The 19,170-nt window shown below is 37.7% G+C and overlaps 3 protein-coding genes across 6 annotated transcripts; all 3 read left to right on the plus strand.

Annotated features, from left to right (window-relative positions):
• The first annotated feature begins 66 nt into the window (after window positions 1–66).
• LOC130172702 (speriolin-like protein) lies at window positions 67–4,488 on the plus strand. The gene is made up of 4 exons (XM_056381573.1): window positions 67–234; window positions 1,560–1,781; window positions 1,884–2,002; window positions 2,221–4,488. Exons 1-4 carry the CDS (start codon window positions 75–77, stop codon window positions 2,554–2,556), a joined length of 837 nt encoding a protein of 278 aa, XP_056237548.1. The 5' UTR covers window positions 67–74; the 3' UTR covers window positions 2,557–4,488.
• Window positions 4,489–6,456: 1,968 nt separating this feature from the next.
• Window positions 6,457–10,889, plus strand: smpd5 (sphingomyelin phosphodiesterase 5). 2 transcript variants are annotated; one of them, XM_056379675.1, is made up of 9 exons: window positions 6,457–6,644; window positions 7,761–7,845; window positions 8,002–9,185; window positions 9,334–9,409; window positions 9,523–9,663; window positions 9,755–9,844; window positions 9,941–10,004; window positions 10,130–10,289; window positions 10,465–10,889. In XM_056379675.1, exons 3-9 carry the CDS (start codon window positions 8,073–8,075, stop codon window positions 10,570–10,572), a joined length of 1,752 nt encoding a protein of 583 aa, XP_056235650.1. In that variant the 5' UTR covers window positions 6,457–6,644; window positions 7,761–7,845; window positions 8,002–8,072; the 3' UTR covers window positions 10,573–10,889. The 2 variants fall into 2 exon arrangements, with proteins under 2 accessions (XP_056235650.1, XP_056235649.1); XM_056379674.1 differs by lacking the exon at window positions 7,761–7,845.
• A 608-nt stretch (window positions 10,890–11,497) lies between these two features.
• Window positions 11,498–18,103, plus strand: malsu1 (mitochondrial assembly of ribosomal large subunit 1). 3 transcript variants are annotated; one of them, XR_008828346.1, is made up of 5 exons: window positions 11,499–11,904; window positions 12,945–13,120; window positions 13,208–13,289; window positions 13,400–13,632; window positions 17,967–18,103. XR_008828346.1 is itself a non-coding variant. In XM_056381872.1 (4 exons), exons 1-4 carry the CDS (start codon window positions 11,592–11,594, stop codon window positions 13,401–13,403), a joined length of 597 nt encoding a protein of 198 aa, XP_056237847.1. In that variant the 5' UTR covers window positions 11,498–11,591; the 3' UTR covers window positions 13,404–13,516. The 3 variants fall into 3 exon arrangements, 2 of the variants coding, with proteins under 2 accessions (XP_056237847.1, XP_056237845.1); XM_056381872.1 differs by lacking the exon at window positions 17,967–18,103 and having other exon boundaries at window positions 11,498–11,904; window positions 13,378–13,516; XM_056381870.1 differs by lacking the exon at window positions 17,967–18,103 and having other exon boundaries at window positions 13,400–13,910.
• Window positions 18,104–19,170: the final 1,067 nt, after the last annotated feature.

Genomic DNA, 19,170 nt, shown 5'->3' on the forward strand with positions numbered 1-19,170 from the left:
TTGTGATTTGATTCTGTCAGCGTCAAGAAAGGTTTGGGTGTTTGTGGCTCAGCTGTGAAACTGGGAGCCCCAGAATGGACCTGGAGCAAACTTTTGGTGCCTTGCTATCAAAAAATGAACTCCTCAGGCAGGAAAATGATCAGTTGAAATCCATGCTAAGTGTAGTCAAGGAAAACATAGACCTGAGAGCCAGGATGCACTGCTTCAACAATGATACTATGGAGGAGTTACCAGGTACTGTATGTGTTTTTCTTTGCCACTAGATGGCAGCTACGATGCAGTTCAGAGTTGATGTAGGAATTAGAAAATGAATTTAAGACAGGAACTAAATTTAGGATTTCTGTATGCCTTTGTTTTAAAAGTAATATTTGTATTTTGAACTTTTATTAGATATAAGATTAGATTAGAACATGAGATTTATTAGATATAAATACTGATAACTTTTATTATGTGATGTCCCATCTATCTAAAATACAATAATACCAAGCATGGACAAGTATAGGCCTTTTGATGGTCCCAAGCATGAGCATTCTTAATGGATCCAACTTTATAAGTAAGTGCAACAGTTGACAAGGGAAAAAAATGGCCCAAATTGTTTCCTAGCAACACAATTTCAAAGAAATTGTCTTTTATATTCACATTTCCAAAACTAAATCTTTTAACCTGACCTCAGTATATCTTTATGATAATTTTTTTTACTCATTTGTATGTTTTGAACAATATATATTATCTTACAGGAAGGGGGGATCTGCTTACAATCAAAGTAAGAAGCAATTTCTATTCTATTTTAGCTTTATTCTGTAACATAAATATATATATATATCTATATGTATATATATATATATATACATACATACATATGTATATATGTATATATATCAACCAAATATTCCACAAAATCTTTTTAAAACTACAGGGTAATCTCATTATTGAATAAATATATTAGTAATATATAATTTTTCTTGCAAAACATACAGCTATTATCAATGTCAGTAAATCTTCCAATCACACTGTTACAGGGATAGATTTTGTGAAGGATTTTTTAATCAATTTTTTTTTTACTTGATTAGTTATGCAGAATTTACATGGTTGTAAGTCATGTTATTTTCAATACAATTCCCTCAGTGTGAGCATTTGAATAGGCAACCCCACTGGCTGTTATGTTTTTAGGATCTGTTATTTTGTGAATATATTTAGGATTTGTAAAATTAAGACGCTAAGAGGGGAGAATTGTGATAAGTTCTGATAAAGGTATGTTTTGATAAGAATTTTCAAAGATGTCAATGACTCAATTAGCCTTATTTCCACGGGCAGGTCAATCCAGAGTCTCAGGGCTCTCATCGTAAACACTCTGTCATCTCTGGTTTTAAGCTGTGATGGTGGAACAGGCAAAAGAAATAGGACACAGGCCATAGTGATCCTTAAAAGTAATCAATAATATATCAGTGTTAAGCCCCAGTGTAGGGGTTAAAACAGATGTGTCTCTGTGTCATTAAAGTATCCACTCTGCCATATGCAGTACGTCTGACAAGAATAATATCTGGCGTCCTTGTTATCAGTTTGCTCACCATCAGGAAGAAAACCATCCAGTCTGTGGCAAACCACCGTTGATGAGACTCACTTTAGAAAAGACCTGCAACAACAAACCAAATTCAAACATGAACACCGAACCTCATCCCCTGCCGACTTCAAGTCTTTCATACAAACCTCGGTGCACAGGGACACAAGTGAGAAAGAAGAGTCTCAAAGCTGCCAGGCTGATATTCCTCTTGAGGTCAAACGTGAGTGATGCCCTACATACAAGGAGAAATTTTAGAGAAGTAATATTAGTGTTTCCTAAAAGAAACGTTTGATTAATTTGCGTTATTTCATTGCACTTCCAGACAGGCTGCTGGGAGAGATTGCCTACCAACTGGATGGGAGGATTCTGTCTCATGTCTTCCAGGGACATAAAAGGCTCTACGGTTTCACACTACTCAACATACCAGACAAGATCATAGAGGTAAGAAATCCCTCATTGGTATACGAGTCATTTAAAGGAAGAGTTTTTGTTTTTATCAAGAACCTGCTTGTGGACAGTTCAAGAAAAAAATGTTCTTTTTTTGACATTACAGATCAAATCTGTACAAAGTAGCTCGCCCCATTATCAGTTCATTTAGAAAAACACTTACCGTAACATTCCACTTACATGACTCTCAAGCCTGCCTTCCTCTCTTGTAGGTTAGCACACATCCGCTGACAGGTCAGGTGGATGAAGGCTATCGGCTTCATCTCACTCAGAGGTATACTGACCTCATGGAACGGTTGAAACAGCTCGGGTATAAAATAACACTTCACCCTGCTTTCACTGAATTTACTGTCAACACTTATGGGATCCTGAAGGAGAGGCCTGTTGAAAATAGCACTCAGGCAATGGACTACAACAACCCAGTCTTTCTGAGGAACCTGATAGTGACCACAGCACCCAGAAAACTTCAGAAGGACCTGCTGCTTGTGCTCACCTGTCTCTGCAACGTGGCCAAGAAGGATAGAAAGCCTCTTCTTCTCTGGAAATGACTGTATTCAAAGGCATATCAACCAAATTTGCAAGCTTGCACCATCCACAACTTGGAAATAAACACTGACTAATGATATGACAAGATAAATTTCGTTTGTTTACTTTTTGCACACAGAAACACCTGCCATTTTACAGATGGATAAACAGATGGTTGAAGGGAGCAAAAGAAGAAGAGTGAACTTTCAGCTCTCTTCATCATCCCAACCAATCCCTATTGCTGCTTTGTTGATTTGGAATTAATTTGGTGTAAATAACAATGAACTTCTTTACTTTAATATACACACATATCCAAGTCATGTAGTTACTTAGCCTTAATAAGTTTGGTTTTGTTTGCATATATTATATTAATGAACTCAATTTTATCTGTTGTTCTTATATGTACCCATAAACTCAAATATTCATTTGATGATATACTTAAGTCATGCTTAGTATTATGCTCAATTGATGTGTTCAGCAAGTTATGCTCAGTAAATATGTACTCTTTCACCATACATACTTTTTTCCATATTTTACATGTATTGTTTATTGCTCATCTTACAAGCTAAGTGTTATATTTTTATACTCTATTCTGTCATGTAATACTTTGAAAAGTAGGCCTTTTGTTAGTCTTGATGTTTAAGTTGTTATGTGCCAGATAGCTGAGGCCTCATTTTGTTTTATTGGGTTCATTTCTTTGGCACACCACCTTTGTCCCTTCCTCCCCCACACTGGACTTCCTTGTTGAGACCTTCAGGTTACAATAAACTACCTTCAAGTACTCATTGACTCAGTTTTAATTCTTGATTTGTCATGTTACGGTTCCTGTCACCCCTAGCTCCAACTAAGGGACGTAACAAAGTAAAAAGGGGAAATGTATTTTGCTCAAGTTCTCTTGCAGTAAGCAGATGTTGCGCAACAAGATGCGCTTAGGGCCTCTTGTCTCTTTCAGTGTGTGGATGTTGTATAACCAGGTGCCCCCTAGCAGTTGTAGGTGCAACACGTTGACAGTGATTTGTGCCTTTCCTCATGGCAGTATTTAATGTATTATCCCAAATATGTACATGGACGTGTAAACTGTGTTTCACCCTAAAAACAGAACTTTTGTCTATATATGTACATGTTTGTGAACAACAGGATGAGTTAGTTCCTCTATTTAATGTATATAAGGGAGGCAAAATGTAAGGCATGAAGCTTCTTTTCCATTTTCCTGATGACTCTCAGCTTTTTCTTTTTTATTTATTTATTTTTTTAAATTTGATTTTTAGACACTCAGTTTCATCCAGAGACTAATTTTCGTTAACCCAAAATAAAGGGCTTAAACTTTTTTTTTTTTTTTTTTTTAAGACACCACATTGTACACCAACCTGCTTGAAGGTAAGCCCCCTCCACATGATGGCTAGAGGTTAACTTCAAATAGGGCTGAGATAGATGCTGGGAGCCCAAAGCATTCTTTAAGGTTTCGTTAAGAACAGGCTGGTGTATGCAAGGAACTGTCAAGAGTTCATTTATATTAAGCTGACCAACTATCGCGCTGTTCCTGGCAGTGAGGCCTTTCCCTGGCATATTTAGAAAAGAGGTACAGGAGGGAGGTCTCATCCATTTGGTTAAGTGTCTACCTGAGGTTCATTCAAGGGAGTGAGAGTTAACCGCGTTTACCTCCAGCGCTGCTTACACAAAGGTTTGTTCACCTTTGGGATCGGGCTTGCGGTGCCATCAAGGCCTGGCAATCCCGGTACTCCTGGTGTGGAAAGACACCCTGAGCTCTGGCTCCCCATAAAAAGAGTCTCATTTAGGGCAGTGGAAGTCCCCCTCAAAAGGGAGCGAAGGGTATAAGGGGCGTTATCAAATTAATTTGCCATTCATCAAACCACAAATAAATTCACTGTTACACATTTGCTTATTCATGTACACTTTGGAAATATGCATGGTGAAATTAAACAGCCATAAAGACATGAAGCATTCAGTGTTTCTCAAACTGTTTCATATACAACCAAAACGGGCAACTTGTTAAAATAAATCTAATAGTGATTTACTTCAATCGATATTCAATCGACAATCAATGATATTCTGGGGCAGTATAATTTCTTAAGAAATAATCAATTAACCACATTGATGTCTGCTAAGCATAAAGGATGTATGGTATGCACCACATCATGGATCATGAGGTACAGCATGGTGAATGAGCTTCTCATGGACCTGGCATGGTAATCAGATTGAACTGCCATTTTGTTTCAGTTCACGATGAACAAGAGTTGTAGCTAGGTGGCAATTCAGAGGTCTGGAACCAGGCTATTATGGACCTTAATTTGGAAAAGTTCTGTTTAGTTGATACACGATGAGTCTATGGTTGGAATAATATCACTTGAAGGAGTAAGAGCTATCAACAGGAGTTTGTTGAAGTGCCTTCCTATTCTCTCTCTTACGTAGTAATTAAATTTGCAGGAAGTAGCCTACAGTACCAGTCAGAAATTTAGACACACCTACCCATTCAGAGATTTTTCTTTATATTGACTTGATTTTTTACATTGTAGAACAATACTCATGACATATCAGAAAAATTAAATTACACGTTTGGAATTATGTAGTGAACAAAAAAGTGCTACAATAAACAAAATATGTTTCATATATTAGATTCTTCAAATTCTTCAAAGATTCTTCAACCACTTTTATCTATATAATTCTACATGTATTACTTAATTAATTTATTTCAGGATTTATTTCATAGAGTTACCAGCCTCAGAAATCCACAATTTAAAGCCATCTCAGATTAGAGCCTACAGGAATGCTTCACAGAGTTCAAGTAGCGGACACGTCGCAACGTCAACTGTCCGCAGGAGACTGTGTAAACCAGGCCTTCACGGTCAAATTGCTGCAAAGAAACCACTAATAAGGTAGGCCAATAAGAAGAGAATTGCTTGGGCTACAAGACACAATGAATGGACCAGTGGAAATCAGTAGTTTGAGTCCAAATTTGAGATTTTTGGTTCCAACTGCTGTGTCTTTGTGAGATGCAGAAAAGGAGAATAGATAGTATCTGTGTGTGGTTCCCATCATGAAGCATGGAGAAGGAGGAGGTTGATGGTGTGGGGGTGCCTTGCTGGTGACACTGTTGGCCATTTATTCAAAATTAAAGGCACATTTAACCAGCATCACTACCACAGCATTATGCTGCGACACACCATCCCATCTCTTTTGCGCTTAGTGGGATCATCATTTGTAAGGCCTATTTAACCCAGAAGGAGAGTGTAGGAGTGCTGCATCAGATGACCTGGCCACCACAATCACCTGACTGAAACCCAATTGAAATGGCTTGGGATGAGTTGGACAGCAGAGTGAAAGAAAAGCAGCCAACAAGTGCTCAACATATATATATTTATATATTACCTCATGAAGCCATTTGAGACAAGAGTGTGCAAAGCTGTCATCAAAGCAAAAGGTGGCTTCTTTGAAGAAATCTAAAATCTAAAACATTTTGCTTTATATACAATTCTTTTGTTTACCACATAATTCCATACGTTATTACATGGTTGTAATGCCTTCAGCATCATTATACAGTGTAGAAAATAATAGAAATAAAGAAAAACCATTGTATTATAAGGTGTGTCCAAACTTTGCATCCATGATAATGTGGCATTAAATAAACCAATCCAAAAATGCTAGGAATGGGATATAAAACAAGACATTTTTAATTATGGCTCAGTCTTTATACATATTTTCTTCTGATGTTTCCTTTGGTAAAATGTTTGGAGAAGTCACTGCCTATTTAACTGGGATACTTAAAAATGAAATACACCTTAGTTGATTACTGTAACTATAACACTCAGAAGTTTTAAAAAACCTTAATGTAAAAGGTCGGCTCAGGTATGGTCACGTGTCAGACGGGCCCGACACGATGACAACTCCTTTAGGGTGTGGCTTAATAACGCCAGTATGATAAGTAGCTGAGAGCAGGGTGGGCTTATAGCCTACTACTGATCTGGTTATTATTATTCTAAGATGAAAACTAATAATTTCATTTGAACATGTGACGATCTAGTAATTAAATGCAATGAAATAAATACATAAGTATGCTGGTCGATGCATATGTTCATCATGATGCCCCGGTAAGGTAAGATCATTAGGACTATACCACGTTAGCGTAGTGTGTAAGCTAGCTACGCAACAGGGCAGGTGTCAGCTTTTATTTGTGATAACTAACATGTACATAGACTATACAGGATGTATAAAGCTTGAGAGTTGAAAAACCATGTGCGATAATGATAGACTGACGTGTTGCGGGCATGCACACCAACGTTTATGTAGTTTTGAATGTCTTTCTGTGTCGTTTAAAAGTGAAAGTGTTAGCTTAGCATACCTAATGCCCAGAGTACTATTCCTGATACTCCCCGTACCTACCTGTTTGAGTATCGACTGGACGGACACAACGACACCGAAACCTCGCTTTCCCTTGACGACCAGAGGTTTCGTGATGATGGTAGCCTGTTTTGAAAGGGGTCTTTACGTGTGTAGCCGGAGATTGTTGAATGTTGGGGATTTTCAGCTCCCTGGTTGCATTTCATGAAGGAATGTCCATCTTTGTCCATCTTTAACTAAAGCATCTGAGCCCATTGTCTACAATGGGAGTGAATCCTTGAATGCAACACACTGACGTTAAAGGGCAAATCCACTCTAAAGCCGTATTTACGGCATTATTTATCACAAGACAGTACTGTATACAGCGTTAGTATCAGGTTAGTAGCCAGACCTTGAATTGGTGTCACTGAATCACACGTTGTGAATGTATTATAGTTGAGATATTATTTTCTTTTTTTCTACTCTTTATTTTTTATTTTGGTATATAACAAAAACATTGAAAATCAGGAAATTGATGAATTCCCATATTAACAAGCTCCCAATTTCCCACCCAACCTCTATACAGAAGAAGGAAAAGTCAATCAAAATACAAAATTGTTTTCTCAAATACAAAGTTCTGCTTTCTTTTTTATTAAGGATGAAAGAACATGAAAACTTGGCAGTACAGGATTAGAATAAATATTTATCTCATCATCATTTTTACCACACCCAGTGACTTTACACAGCATAATTGATATGTAAACACACACATTTTGTGTTCGGGCTCGTCATTGCAGTCGTATTTTGCCAGTGGTTAGCAACACCGTGCAGATGGTGACAGCAGGATTATACACAGTTTACACAATGTTTTTCTCTTTGCCTCCTTTAAAAGTGATCATGATGCATTGCATAAGCCTGCAGTAAGCCAATCTGATCTTCCCGCTGCGTCTGACTATTGCATTCATGTCACTACAGCTGTAAGTTGCCTCATGTTTTCCACAACTGCATGTATGGGCATTAAGTCAGTGTGAGATAAAAGCCAGTTGTTCCAGAGAATTGTCACTGTAAATTTTTATATGGGTTGCAAGAACAGAACCATGTCATAACATTTTGATTTCTTCCTCCTGTCTTAGTGTCCAGTGGAGCCTATGAAGGAGAAACTTTCCACAGGATCCTGATTGCTGCTTAGAAAAGGGGCAGAGGCATGGCCCTGCAGGAATCTCCCTTTCCTAATGACTTTGTTGCAGGCCTCCATGCTGTGGGATGGGCATTCATCTTCCCTTGTTTCTGGTTTCTTGATTGCCTCATTGCTGTGTGGAAGCCCACCACCCTGGAGCAAAAGAAACAGGACTGCTTCCTCTTCGGCCTCAAGGTGTTCTTCGGCACCATTATCTTCTTCATCCTTTTTCTCACTGCAGCCCCTTTTGCCCTCCTGGGCTTTCTGCTCTGGGCTCCCCTTCAGGCCTGCCGCAGACCCTTTTGCTACCACAGAACAACACCATCCTCACCAGAGGTGGAGATACACAGGGGCTTTGAGCTGGTAGGAAAGGCATCATTTAGCTTTGCCACAGCCAACCTGTGTCTTTTGCCTGATTCCCTGGCTCGCTTTAACAACCTGGGACACACCCAGCACAGGGCAACCACAGTTGGTCAGCGCATTGTGCAGGGTGTGAGTCGTCCCCATATCCGCATCTTTGTTGACTCCCCCAGCAGCTGTGGTACTCTCAGCCCCTCCAGCAGCATACTCCCCACAGTTAACTCAGCTACATATGGGGCTACAGAAAGACAGGCCCAGCCTCCGGCAAGTCACGATTCAGACACAGCTAAAGGACAAGCTTCAATCCCAAAGTCCCATAGTCGCGTGGTTTGTGTGCCCTGTGATGATACAGAACAGCCCTCGACAGAGTCACCCTCTCCCCTCTACAATTCCAACGAGAACTTCAACCAGCAGGGACGAACAGGTCACCGGAGCGCTCCCCGAGCCCTGTTCTCCCAAGGTCTCCGCCAACAGGACGATGCACCTGTGGAGGTGTCCTCACTGTTTCCAGCCAATGTGGATATATTGTGCCTACAGGAAGTGTTCGATAAGAGGGCTGCATGGAAACTCACCCAAGCACTAAGACCCCTATTTGGACACATATTGTATGATGTCGGTGTGTATGCCTGCCAACCACCATGCACATGTTCCTCTTTCAAGTTCATTAACAGTGGTCTGTTCCTAGCCAGCCGATTCCCAGTGCTCGAAGCCCAGTACCACTGCTTTCCCAGCAGCAGTGGGGAAGACGCACTGGCTTCTAAGGGCCTCCTTTCTGCTAAGGTACATTGCTTAATATCGTGAATGAAGCCACTGTCAGTTACTAATGTTGTGTTTTCTGTTTTACAAAATTCACAATCACTAGTCAGGATTTTGTAATACTGTTACGATAGTGAAAATATGATGTAATGATGGTTTTTGATATTCTTAGGTACTTATTGGGAAGAATAAGAAACAGAAGAAACTGGTTGGCTATGTTAACTGCACACACCTTCATGCACCAGAGGGCAAGTGACGTTTTGTGATATGGTTTGCTCAGGTTAAAAGAAAGTTTTGTATTGTTATTTATGAGGAAACAAACTTATTCTTTTCTTTTTGCTTTTCTGTGATTACTTATTAGATGATGCGGAAATGCGCTGTGATCAGATGAACATGGTAACCAAGTGGATTGGTGATTTTCAAGCTGCCAACAGACAGCCTGATGAAGACGTTGTTTTTGATGTGCTCTGTGGTGATTTAAACTTTGACAACTGCTCACCTAGTACGTCTATGTCTCTGACAATTTTTTAATAAGATTTTTCCATTTTACCATCAGTTCTTTTAGTCTATAAATGTTGTTTTTGTTTGTCTAGATGACACCCTGGAACAGAATCAGTGCCTGTTTAATGAATACAGAGATCCTTGCAGGGCAGGGCCTGGAAAAGAGAAGCCCTGGGTCATTGGTTTGTAGCATTTGAAACCATTAAACTATATTAAATGCTGCATACTTATGCTATACGCTGACATTCATAGGGTATTACAATGATTTGCTTCCAAAGGTACTCTACTGGAGCAGCCTAAGTTGTATGAAGATGACGTAAATACCCCAGAGAACCTACAAAGGTACACTCAGTTTCAATGTCTTTAGAACAGCACCACTAATGTGATGTTAACAGAACTCCTCACTCATAGTTTATTCCCTTAAATGACATGCAGATCCTTTCTGTCTTCTCTTTGTCTCTGTGTAGAACTCTGGAAACAGAAGAGCTGAGAAAGCATTATATCTCTCCTCCTGTTCCTGAAGACGGCCATCCATTTGATTACCCTGAGCCTGGCCAGCCGTGGATTGGACGTCGGATCGACTACATCCTGTACCGCGAAAGCTCCATTTCAAAACAATGCGGAACAGTATGTATCCCACTGTGTTTTTACCCTTTTGTCTACTCGGTTCTCTCTTTCTTCTCCGTTCTTTCTGTCTCATTCAAGTTACAGGTCAGTCAGTGCTTAAAACACAAGCTACTGTATCTCCAATGAAAAAGAATAAGCATTGTGAAAACCGCACGTTCTCTTTGTCTCCATCTAGGAAATCGAAGAGGTGACCTTCATAACCCAGCTGGCTGGCCTTGCAGACCATATTCCTGTGGGTTTGAGACTAAATGTAACAATGGACTCTGACTGTGCTGATGAATGAGGACTAATGTGAGCACAGCGTCATGTTTGAACAAAGGGAACAAAATGTATAAAAATGTACATTGCTCCGATCTATACAGGCACAATAATGTTTTGTTTACATACTTGAATATGTGATTTCAATGACGGTGTCCTGACCTATAAGATTTTACCTCAGGTATCATTAATATGGATTTATTGAAATTTTATAATGTATACAATTTTATGCATTAAAAGTTGCTCAGGGGCCAGATGTATTGATTTTGTGAAACAATATATTTTTAAGATTTTTCATTCTGAAATATTTCCTACAGAAATAAATGCAAATAATGAATTTTACATTGTGTATCTTGTTTTTGTCATCAATTATAAGGTGTATAATTTGACTAAAATTTCAAAGAATTTTGCTGCTCAAAGGGACAGTTTACAGGGCAGGATGCACCAGCATAGGCTGATGTTTGAGTGCATGAAATAGGCTGAGAAATTTTATTATGTATTCAGTGGTGAAAAATAACTAAATACATTTACTCAAATATTGTAGTGAAGTACAGTTTTAGGTACTTTAGAGCGCTGTAATTGAATATTTGCATTTTACTACTTTATATTTCTAACTCAGGGGCAACTTTTTATTCGATAATTTAAGTTTCTAGGTACTGTGCAGATTCAGATTAATAATACAAAGTATAATCAACAAATCAAGTCAAAGCAAACATGACTGAATCATATTTCTAAAGCTGACAATGAGGCCTTGTTTTGCATATCTAAAGCAGTATCACCAGGCTAAGGCAAAGTATGAATCACAGGGCAATTTATGCAGTATACTGATTTGCAAAATCACCAGCCTGAGTTCTCAGGTCAATGAGCGTTGTGACCGATAGGGTTTGCTCTTCATTTATTTCAGGCAAGGCCCAGAAACCAACAAAGAAGCCGGGCGAGCCAATCAAAAGCCAAGGGCGACAATCACTTCCTGTTTTTAGTTTAGCCCTTGATAGACGCGTGGATTGCTTTCAGACTTTTACGAATGTTGTACATGTTGAAATCATGAGTATCCTCAATCGCTGTAAGACACTGGTGTCACCGGTGATTAAAAGACACGTTTTACTTGAACAAACCGGTGTTTTTAGAAGCGTCTGTTCAATCCCCACAGCTCGGTGTCGCAGCCTGTGTTCACCTCGACGTTTAACACCGAATTCAGCCTCATGTCAGCGATGGCATCATGTTTTCACCGGTCATCTAGACACAAAGAGATGTTATTCAGAGGTATGTAGTGAAAGCAGTAATTCAAAGAGGGGCCATGGCGTGTCTCAAGAGGAATCGCATGAGATGGACAGTGACAGCAGAGCCCCGAGTCAAAGTGAGTAGGTGTTTAGTCTTAGAGCTGAAACAATAAATCGATTAATAGATTGAGAGTTAAATGTGAGGATATGTTACTTTTACTCCATTACTACAAATGAAGTTGGAGTTGAAAAATTAATCAATTTATTGAATGACAGGAAATTGTCAATTAATTTATTAATCGATTAATCATTCATCAAAATAACATTTTCTGGTTTCATCTACTGAAATGTGAGTATTTGTTGCTTGTCTTCATCATTAATGTCAGTCAGTTGATTTTGGATTTTGCACTGCTGCGAACTATGGGAAATCAATTTTTCACTGTTTTCTGACATTAGTGATCAATTGCTTTGTCCGTACAAAGTGAGAAAATAATCTACTGATAAATTGATAATGAAAGTAGTTCTTAGTTGCATGCCTCAGGGTTTTCGAGGGCTCTAGGAATTTGCTGCAACTAATATTTTCATTATCAGATAATCTGCTAATTGTTTTCCCAATTAATCAGTTAATTGTTTTATTGATAAAATATCAGAAAAAGAAATGGAAAATTGCCCATCACAATTTCCCAGAGTCTGAGGTGACCTCTTCAAATTGCATTTTTCCCCAACCAACAACAGAATCTCAAAGATATTTCAAGATATTTATTATAACTGTGGCATTTTTGCAGCAAAAGTGACTCAAACGATTAGTTGATTATCAAATTAAATGCTGATTACTTTACTGTCAATTGACCAATTCATTAATCATTTCAGATTTAGGAATAGTGACTTTGTTTTTCACTGTTTTCTGACATTTTACATACTTGACTATAGAGCGATTAACCAAGAAAATAATCTGCAAATTAATGGATAATGTAAAGTTGTTAGTTGTAGCTTTAGTTACTTTAATGGATAAGGTACCTCAGTAAACCTGCATTGCTTTAATTATTGTGTGTGACTGCGTTTATCTGTTTCAGCAGTGAGTCGAAAAAAAGATATGTGCTGTTGCATCCAGACACTGTAGAGCCACATTTATGCTTGAATATTGTCAGACGAAATGTTTCACCGTTGTTTTCTCCAGGACTCTCAGAGACTTTCACTCTAGATACGCTGGTGTCTCTACTACGTCAGGAAAATGCGGTAGACATCTGTGTGATCAAAGTTCCAGACCAGATCAAATATGCTGAAAACTTCATTGTCGTCAGTGGTGTATCACCGAGACACCTCCGCGCAATGGCACTTTATGCTATCAAAGTGGTAAATGATGCCTTTTCTCTCTTTGTCACATGTTAATATGTTCAGCCTGTGTTTTTAAAATTTACACAAATGATGCTTTTCCTCCAGTACAAGTTTCTGAAGAAAGATGAAGATCCAAATGTCAAGATAGAAGGGAAGGATACAGAGGACTGGATGTGTATTGACTTTGGTATATAAAATGCAGAGATCCTATCTTTTAAGTGTCCAATTTACACTGTTGTTTATATACACTGGTGTTTTGTTTTTGTCGTTACTAGTGTCCGTTTGCCTTCACCTTAGGTAATATGGTTGTTCACTTCATGCTGCCAGAGACCAGAGACGTGTATGAACTGGAGAAACTCTGGACTCTCCGCAGGTATGATGAGCAGCTGAGGCGCATACCTGCTGAGAAACTACCAGAAGACTTCATATATGATGCTGACGTCACAAAGTGACAACACAAGACAATCATCTAAGTTGTTCACAGACTTAACTACTTCATTGCAATGTTGGATTCATCCTTTCCCATCGCTGTGAGTAGAAATACCACACTTCATCTTGGGACAATAAAACAACACATTTTGCGTTGAGAATTGACAGACTGGTGTGGATTAATGTCTTATGCAACAGATATACTGTAGTAATTACTGCCCCATCATTTTGATTAATTATATACACGTTTTTTATATTACTTGACCTTTATAGGGAATCATATGATATTTGTAAATTATGTTTGATGTTTTTTGTTTGCTGAAGAAAAAAATGTTTTAACATATTTTGATGGTTCAAAATAAATTATTTTAAAACTGTTCCATATCATTTAAAAACTTGTCTAAATATTTACTTGTATATTTTAGATAATATTAATCTAATCCAATATTTATATTAGATTATTATTATTATTATTATTATTATTATAAGATTATTATAAGTACAGTTGGAAAAAACACAAATAATCTTATTCTTCTAATATTCTTATTCTTATATTATACAAATATTCTTCAGAAATACAAAATTCTAGCTGTGAACTGTACACAGTAAGTATAAAAAATAAAGGTACTAACTCCAAAGAATGGTCCCTTTTTTAGACTGTTAAAATAAATGAAATAATTATAAAAAATATATTGTTATATTAATATATATAAAATATTTTCCTCTAAAATGTAGTGGAGCCAAAGAATAAAAATACATGACATGAATATATTCAAGTAAACCACCAGAACTTCAAAGTTGTACTGAAGTACATAACTCTGGTGAACGTACTTTTTTCACCTTCCACCTGTGGATCCAATTCACTGAGCAGTTTGTTGTGTGCAAAGAATGAGGTTTTAAGAACATTTTCCGAAAGAAATGATTACGTTGGGTTACCAAAACAAGCTATTGCAGTTGATGCCTTCAATCCAATCGAGCAAAAAGATTGTTGCTTCCAAGAAAAGAGACGTTATTGGCCAAAGTCATGACATGCATTCACTCAGCACTTACATGGGCTAAAAGATCGGTCAGTGAATTGGTAACATACTGGTAGGTCAGTCAGCACTTGCACAACTCAAAGAGCCTTGACAGTCTGCATCGGTGCAATCTTATAATACCAAGCTATGCAACATTTTTAATTTGATGATGTCACAATAAAATACACAGTTCAAAAAGTGCATTTTCTTTTATTTAGATCCAAATACCTGCAAATGAGCATTTTCTTTGTGGAGAATCAGAGTCTGAATAGAAGCAAAGATACTAGATAGGTGCATGCACACATACCACACACACACACAACTGACTCATAACTTCCTAGCAAGTGACCATTCCGTTTCATTGACTTGCTGTAAGTCATGCTGGATCAGAACATTAGCTAGATGTAAAAATGTAATGAAGCAGGAGATACCCACACAGAGCCTGACAGCACCTGGTGTTTGAACGTTTTTGTGCCTGTTGTTATGGTTGTTTATACTTACTCTGTCTAAAACGGATGAACAAATAGTGAATATCAGCAGCTTCAGGTAACAGAACTTCCAGCAGGAAACACATCAAAAACCCACCCAAATGCAACAATTTGGACTTGAAATTGTTGCTCATACTTAAATATTTAGAGTTTAACCAAAGATGGACTGTAAAAAATAGTTATTTTAAATTGCACCATTTCCATGGTATTTACAGATAATGGTGGCACATGTGTGAGATTATACAAAACCAATTAATGCAACCCTTTGCTTAAGCTGTTAGACCTGCTACGCCCCAAACTGTATTAAACCAAGTGAAAGAAAAAGATTAGTTCAGTGTGTGAATCAAAAGCTTTTATTGTGGCTAATGTTCTCATTAACCGCGGAGCCATTTCACCAACTGCTGTGTAGCCATTTATGGCCATGCGTAATATACTCTATGATGGAGGAGACTGAAGAACAGGGAGGTTCGTTAGCTTTTGGAAACAGCAGTTGCAGAGCAGGTACAATGGGTGGCACAAAATGTGTCCTTTCATTGCACTTGTTTTCACTGAAATGGATAACATTTATAACCAGTATGAAGCTTACCTTTCACTTGTGTATATGCAATCCTAGTTCTATCTATATGTTGTTCATTTCTCCTCAGTATGCAGCTGACTGGGAATAAATCATTTATTCATAACCCTCAACCGAGACTTTCAGCTTCGATTCCTTGCCCTCTCAATCCCGCCCTGCTGGTAGAGTTGTGGTGTTGTATTTGCAGTGTTAAAACAAATAAAAGAAGTGAGTATTTAGGTTCTTTGATATCAGCCTGCATCCTGCAGGTGGGTTGGCATTTGGTGACTGTCTTTGGTTTTCTCTCAATGGTGGGTGTTTATTAGGAGTGTCATCAGACGTGACACCTAAAGGGCTCTTTGTGATTTAGCCACCTGGTGCTCACTTGTGAAGTATTAAAATAAGGTAAAGGTATAGTACTAAGGTAGTAAAACACCAGTTACTCCAAAAATGTATGACCAGTATGTAATAGTAAAGTATAATTGCATATTTTATTTTATTGTTTTATTTTTTTTTTTTTTATTGTTGCAAGCAAGAGTAAGTCTCATGTTTGAAGAGGGAGTGACTGCTGTGGAGATTTGGAGATTTGAATTTGGATGATGTTTTATTGCTTTTGGTCTCAAGGAATTTTGACACATTCATGCTGTGGCAGATTTGTATTGAACATCAAAAGGGTAGATTGGGAGACACAGTTGGATTTGTTGCATCTATCAAAATCCTTTTATTTAAAATGCATTAACACTTTTTGCTGAATGAAATAAGTCATTTTTTTATACAGCATCTGGATATTCATAGTGTAATATCACGCTGAAAGTTCATAGTTCTTTATTTTATAGTTTAAAGTACTTTACCTGCACAGACTGTTCTGTTTTTTCCTGGAACAGAGTTCTGCCATGACTGTCATATGAAACAGCAGCACCAGTCTACTGTCAAATTTCAGTAGAGTGCTCTTCATAGAAAATAGTTATCATTAAAGTCATCTTACCATTTAGAGGATGAAAGCTTTTTGTGCCCTCTATCAACTGGAACTGAAATTTAACAAGTTTGTGTGATTTACTGTCCTTTCTATGGTTTGGTGTAATTTGGAGCTATGCTTGTTGGTTTGACGAAAAAGGCCCAGTTATTGTCTTAAGACAACTGTATGTCAGTCTGGAATGTTTAAAGTAGGGTCACTATTTTGCAGTCAAGTAGATCAGATACATGATAAGTGATCTAAAAACAATGGATTTACACTGATCACTTTTCTTAATGAGTTTGAGACTTTTGAAGCAGTTTTTCAACCCATTAGAACCTTGAATCGATTAAGTATAACTCCAAGACACCACAGATATCATCATGTGATAACAAGGACTGTAGCTGCCTTTGGATTATATATTTAAGAGTATTACTTCATAATTGAATTCATAAATGTTTGAAGACCCCCCCTCTGCATATCTCTTTAAAGTGAAACACCATCTTTCCAAGCACCCAGGACATCGGACATATTTCAAATTAATGTGAAAACAACAGACCATCATCGGCCACTTCAAGTTGTGCATCATTAGTTTTAATGAACTTGTTATTCTGGTGATCCATTTAGATGAAAAGTTTTAGGCTTTCCACTTTCCAATATTTATTTTTGAACAAAAGGGTAAAACATGCTGTGATCAGGTATACACTTTTCAGCTCTCCAAACTTTTTACTGTATTCAATATTGAAAAGAGAATTCAAGATAAAATCACTACTTGTCAAACTGACATGAATCAATTCTGTCGGCGTCTGCGAGTTGATGTGTAGTTAAATCTGTTGATAATGTTGTAAAACATAAGTTTGTGGTGATGTAAACCAGTAATAATGACAACCTCAAAGCACGTTAACTCAAATAATCAACATTTTGATAAATTCAATTACAGGAAAATAACAGAACCAGTGCTATGTTTTTCATTTGAGTTAGTAGTAATCAAGATTTATTTTGTTATTTCACTGCCTTGCCATTCAAGGATTACTAAACTAATGAGGCAGTAGATATATCTCAGGAGTGCCCCAAGAGTGAATGAAATCACCCTCCCTCCCTACATGACACACACTCTGTATAAAAGTGGGGCAATGTTGGGAATCAGACAGAGGTGCCTTGACCAGAGAAAACCGACGACAGCAGTATTAAGTATCACGCTATAATGTAAGCCAGATATTTTCTTATTTGTCACTTTTTCATTGAAAAGCGTTCTGTCTGCACTTTTTGTTTGAAAGTCAGTGAGTATTAATGCAGTTTTTATAGTTTATGAACTGTGTCAGTATCAGTCCAATATTGAGCTTCTATTTCTGATTTGGCATTGTGACATTATTTGATCATTATTTTTTACTATGCATTTTGACTAATCATTTTCCCTGTGATCCAGGATTCGCTCCAGTGCTGCCATGCCGCTGAGCATGCTGGCTCTCTGCCTGCTGTCTTGTATTCATTCTGGCATAGACGCATATCCAGCCAAGCCCACCAATCCCCGGGAAGGCGCACCAGCTGAGGACCTTGCCAAATATTATTCTGCACTAAGACACTACATCAACCTCATCACAAGACAGAGGTCAGTTCTTGAATTTCTATAAAATACTATAGCTTAAGAAAATAAGAAGTAAAAGTACATGCAAAGGTGTGTTGATGTGTTGCTTGTTTTTTTTTTATGCATAGGTATGGGAAAAGAGATGCTCCAGATACTGTATTTTCAGATGTGTTGGTGCGGGAAAGCACCGAGAGTATTCCAGGATCTAACTATGCCAGGTAACTTTTTTTTTTTAAATTACAGTGCTAGGCTGCATTAATATCCACTCTATTTTTTTCCCACAAATTTGCATTGTCTTTGTCAATTTTATGCAATATAAATGATGGTAATGCATGATAAAACATGTCCAATGAGATACTGGAAAAATACGAACATCCATACAATCTAGTGTAATGCTATTCTATTCTTGTGACGATAATGATGTGCAGTTAATGTTCACACTGTGTCAAAGAAGTGTTGACAGTATTTTATGGTGATTTTAAGGTTGTAGTTAATGGTGGTATTGGATTCAAATAATTGGTGTTCCTCTTTTATGTGTATAGAAACAAAAACCTCTTACAAAAACACGCTTAAAAACAGACTTTTTACTGACTTCCTTATTTACAGATATGATGGGGTGTCATTGTGGTGATGCTGCCTGAGGTGTCATATCGAGGCTGACTACCATAAAACTGTTGCCATGTCTGTTACTGATATGAAATAAACATGTGTTGCATGAAATAAACATTGCATATGGCAACTACTTTGGTCTGTAATGCTGCCAGTGTTACACTAAAACATGTTTTAAACATATAGTCCTATCATCTCACTCTGGCTAATTTGGCTCAACAAGCACCAAGCAGTACTATCTAATAACATGTTGTACAGTGTCTTGTGTGTCATGAGTAACAGTGCTCTCTACTGGTGAACTGGCATCAAAACATTTTTAGAGAATTTTTAAACTGGGATAAATACCTTATAATTCATGTCTGCTGGTAATATTCCATTTAGGCAGAAAAAAAACAGAAATGAATAATAAACTCAGTACACCACAGTGTTGCATTCA

This window comes from Seriola aureovittata, chromosome 7 (genome assembly GCF_021018895.1).
Source record: "Seriola aureovittata isolate HTS-2021-v1 ecotype China chromosome 7, ASM2101889v1, whole genome shotgun sequence".
Lineage (NCBI taxonomy): Eukaryota > Metazoa > Chordata > Actinopteri > Carangiformes > Carangidae > Seriola > Seriola aureovittata.

Excerpts from the sequence above, each read along its gene's own strand:
- LOC130172702 (XM_056381573.1), top strand. The coding sequence starts at position 75 with ATGGACCTGGAGCAAACTTTTGGTGCCTTGCTATCAAAAAATGAACTC. Across the intron at positions 235-1,559 it reads TACTATGGAGGAGTTACCAG|TTTGCTCACCATCAGGAAGA; the intron begins GTACTGTATGTG and ends CCTTGTTATCAG. Across the intron at positions 2,003-2,220 it reads TACCAGACAAGATCATAGAG|GTTAGCACACATCCGCTGAC; the intron begins GTAAGAAATCCC and ends CCTCTCTTGTAG.
- smpd5 (XM_056379675.1), top strand. The coding sequence starts at position 8,073 with ATGGCCCTGCAGGAATCTCCCTTTCCTAATGACTTTGTTGCAGGCCTC. Across the intron at positions 9,186-9,333 it reads AGGGCCTCCTTTCTGCTAAG|GTACTTATTGGGAAGAATAA; the intron begins GTACATTGCTTA and ends TGATATTCTTAG. Across the intron at positions 10,005-10,129 it reads ACCCCAGAGAACCTACAAAG|AACTCTGGAAACAGAAGAGC; the intron begins GTACACTCAGTT and ends GTCTCTGTGTAG.
- malsu1 (XM_056381870.1), top strand. The coding sequence starts at position 11,592 with ATGAGTATCCTCAATCGCTGTAAGACACTGGTGTCACCGGTGATTAAA. Across the intron at positions 11,905-12,944 it reads CAGCAGAGCCCCGAGTCAAA|GACTCTCAGAGACTTTCACT; the intron begins GTGAGTAGGTGT and ends TGTTTTCTCCAG. Across the intron at positions 13,121-13,207 it reads CACTTTATGCTATCAAAGTG|TACAAGTTTCTGAAGAAAGA; the intron begins GTAAATGATGCC and ends CTTTTCCTCCAG.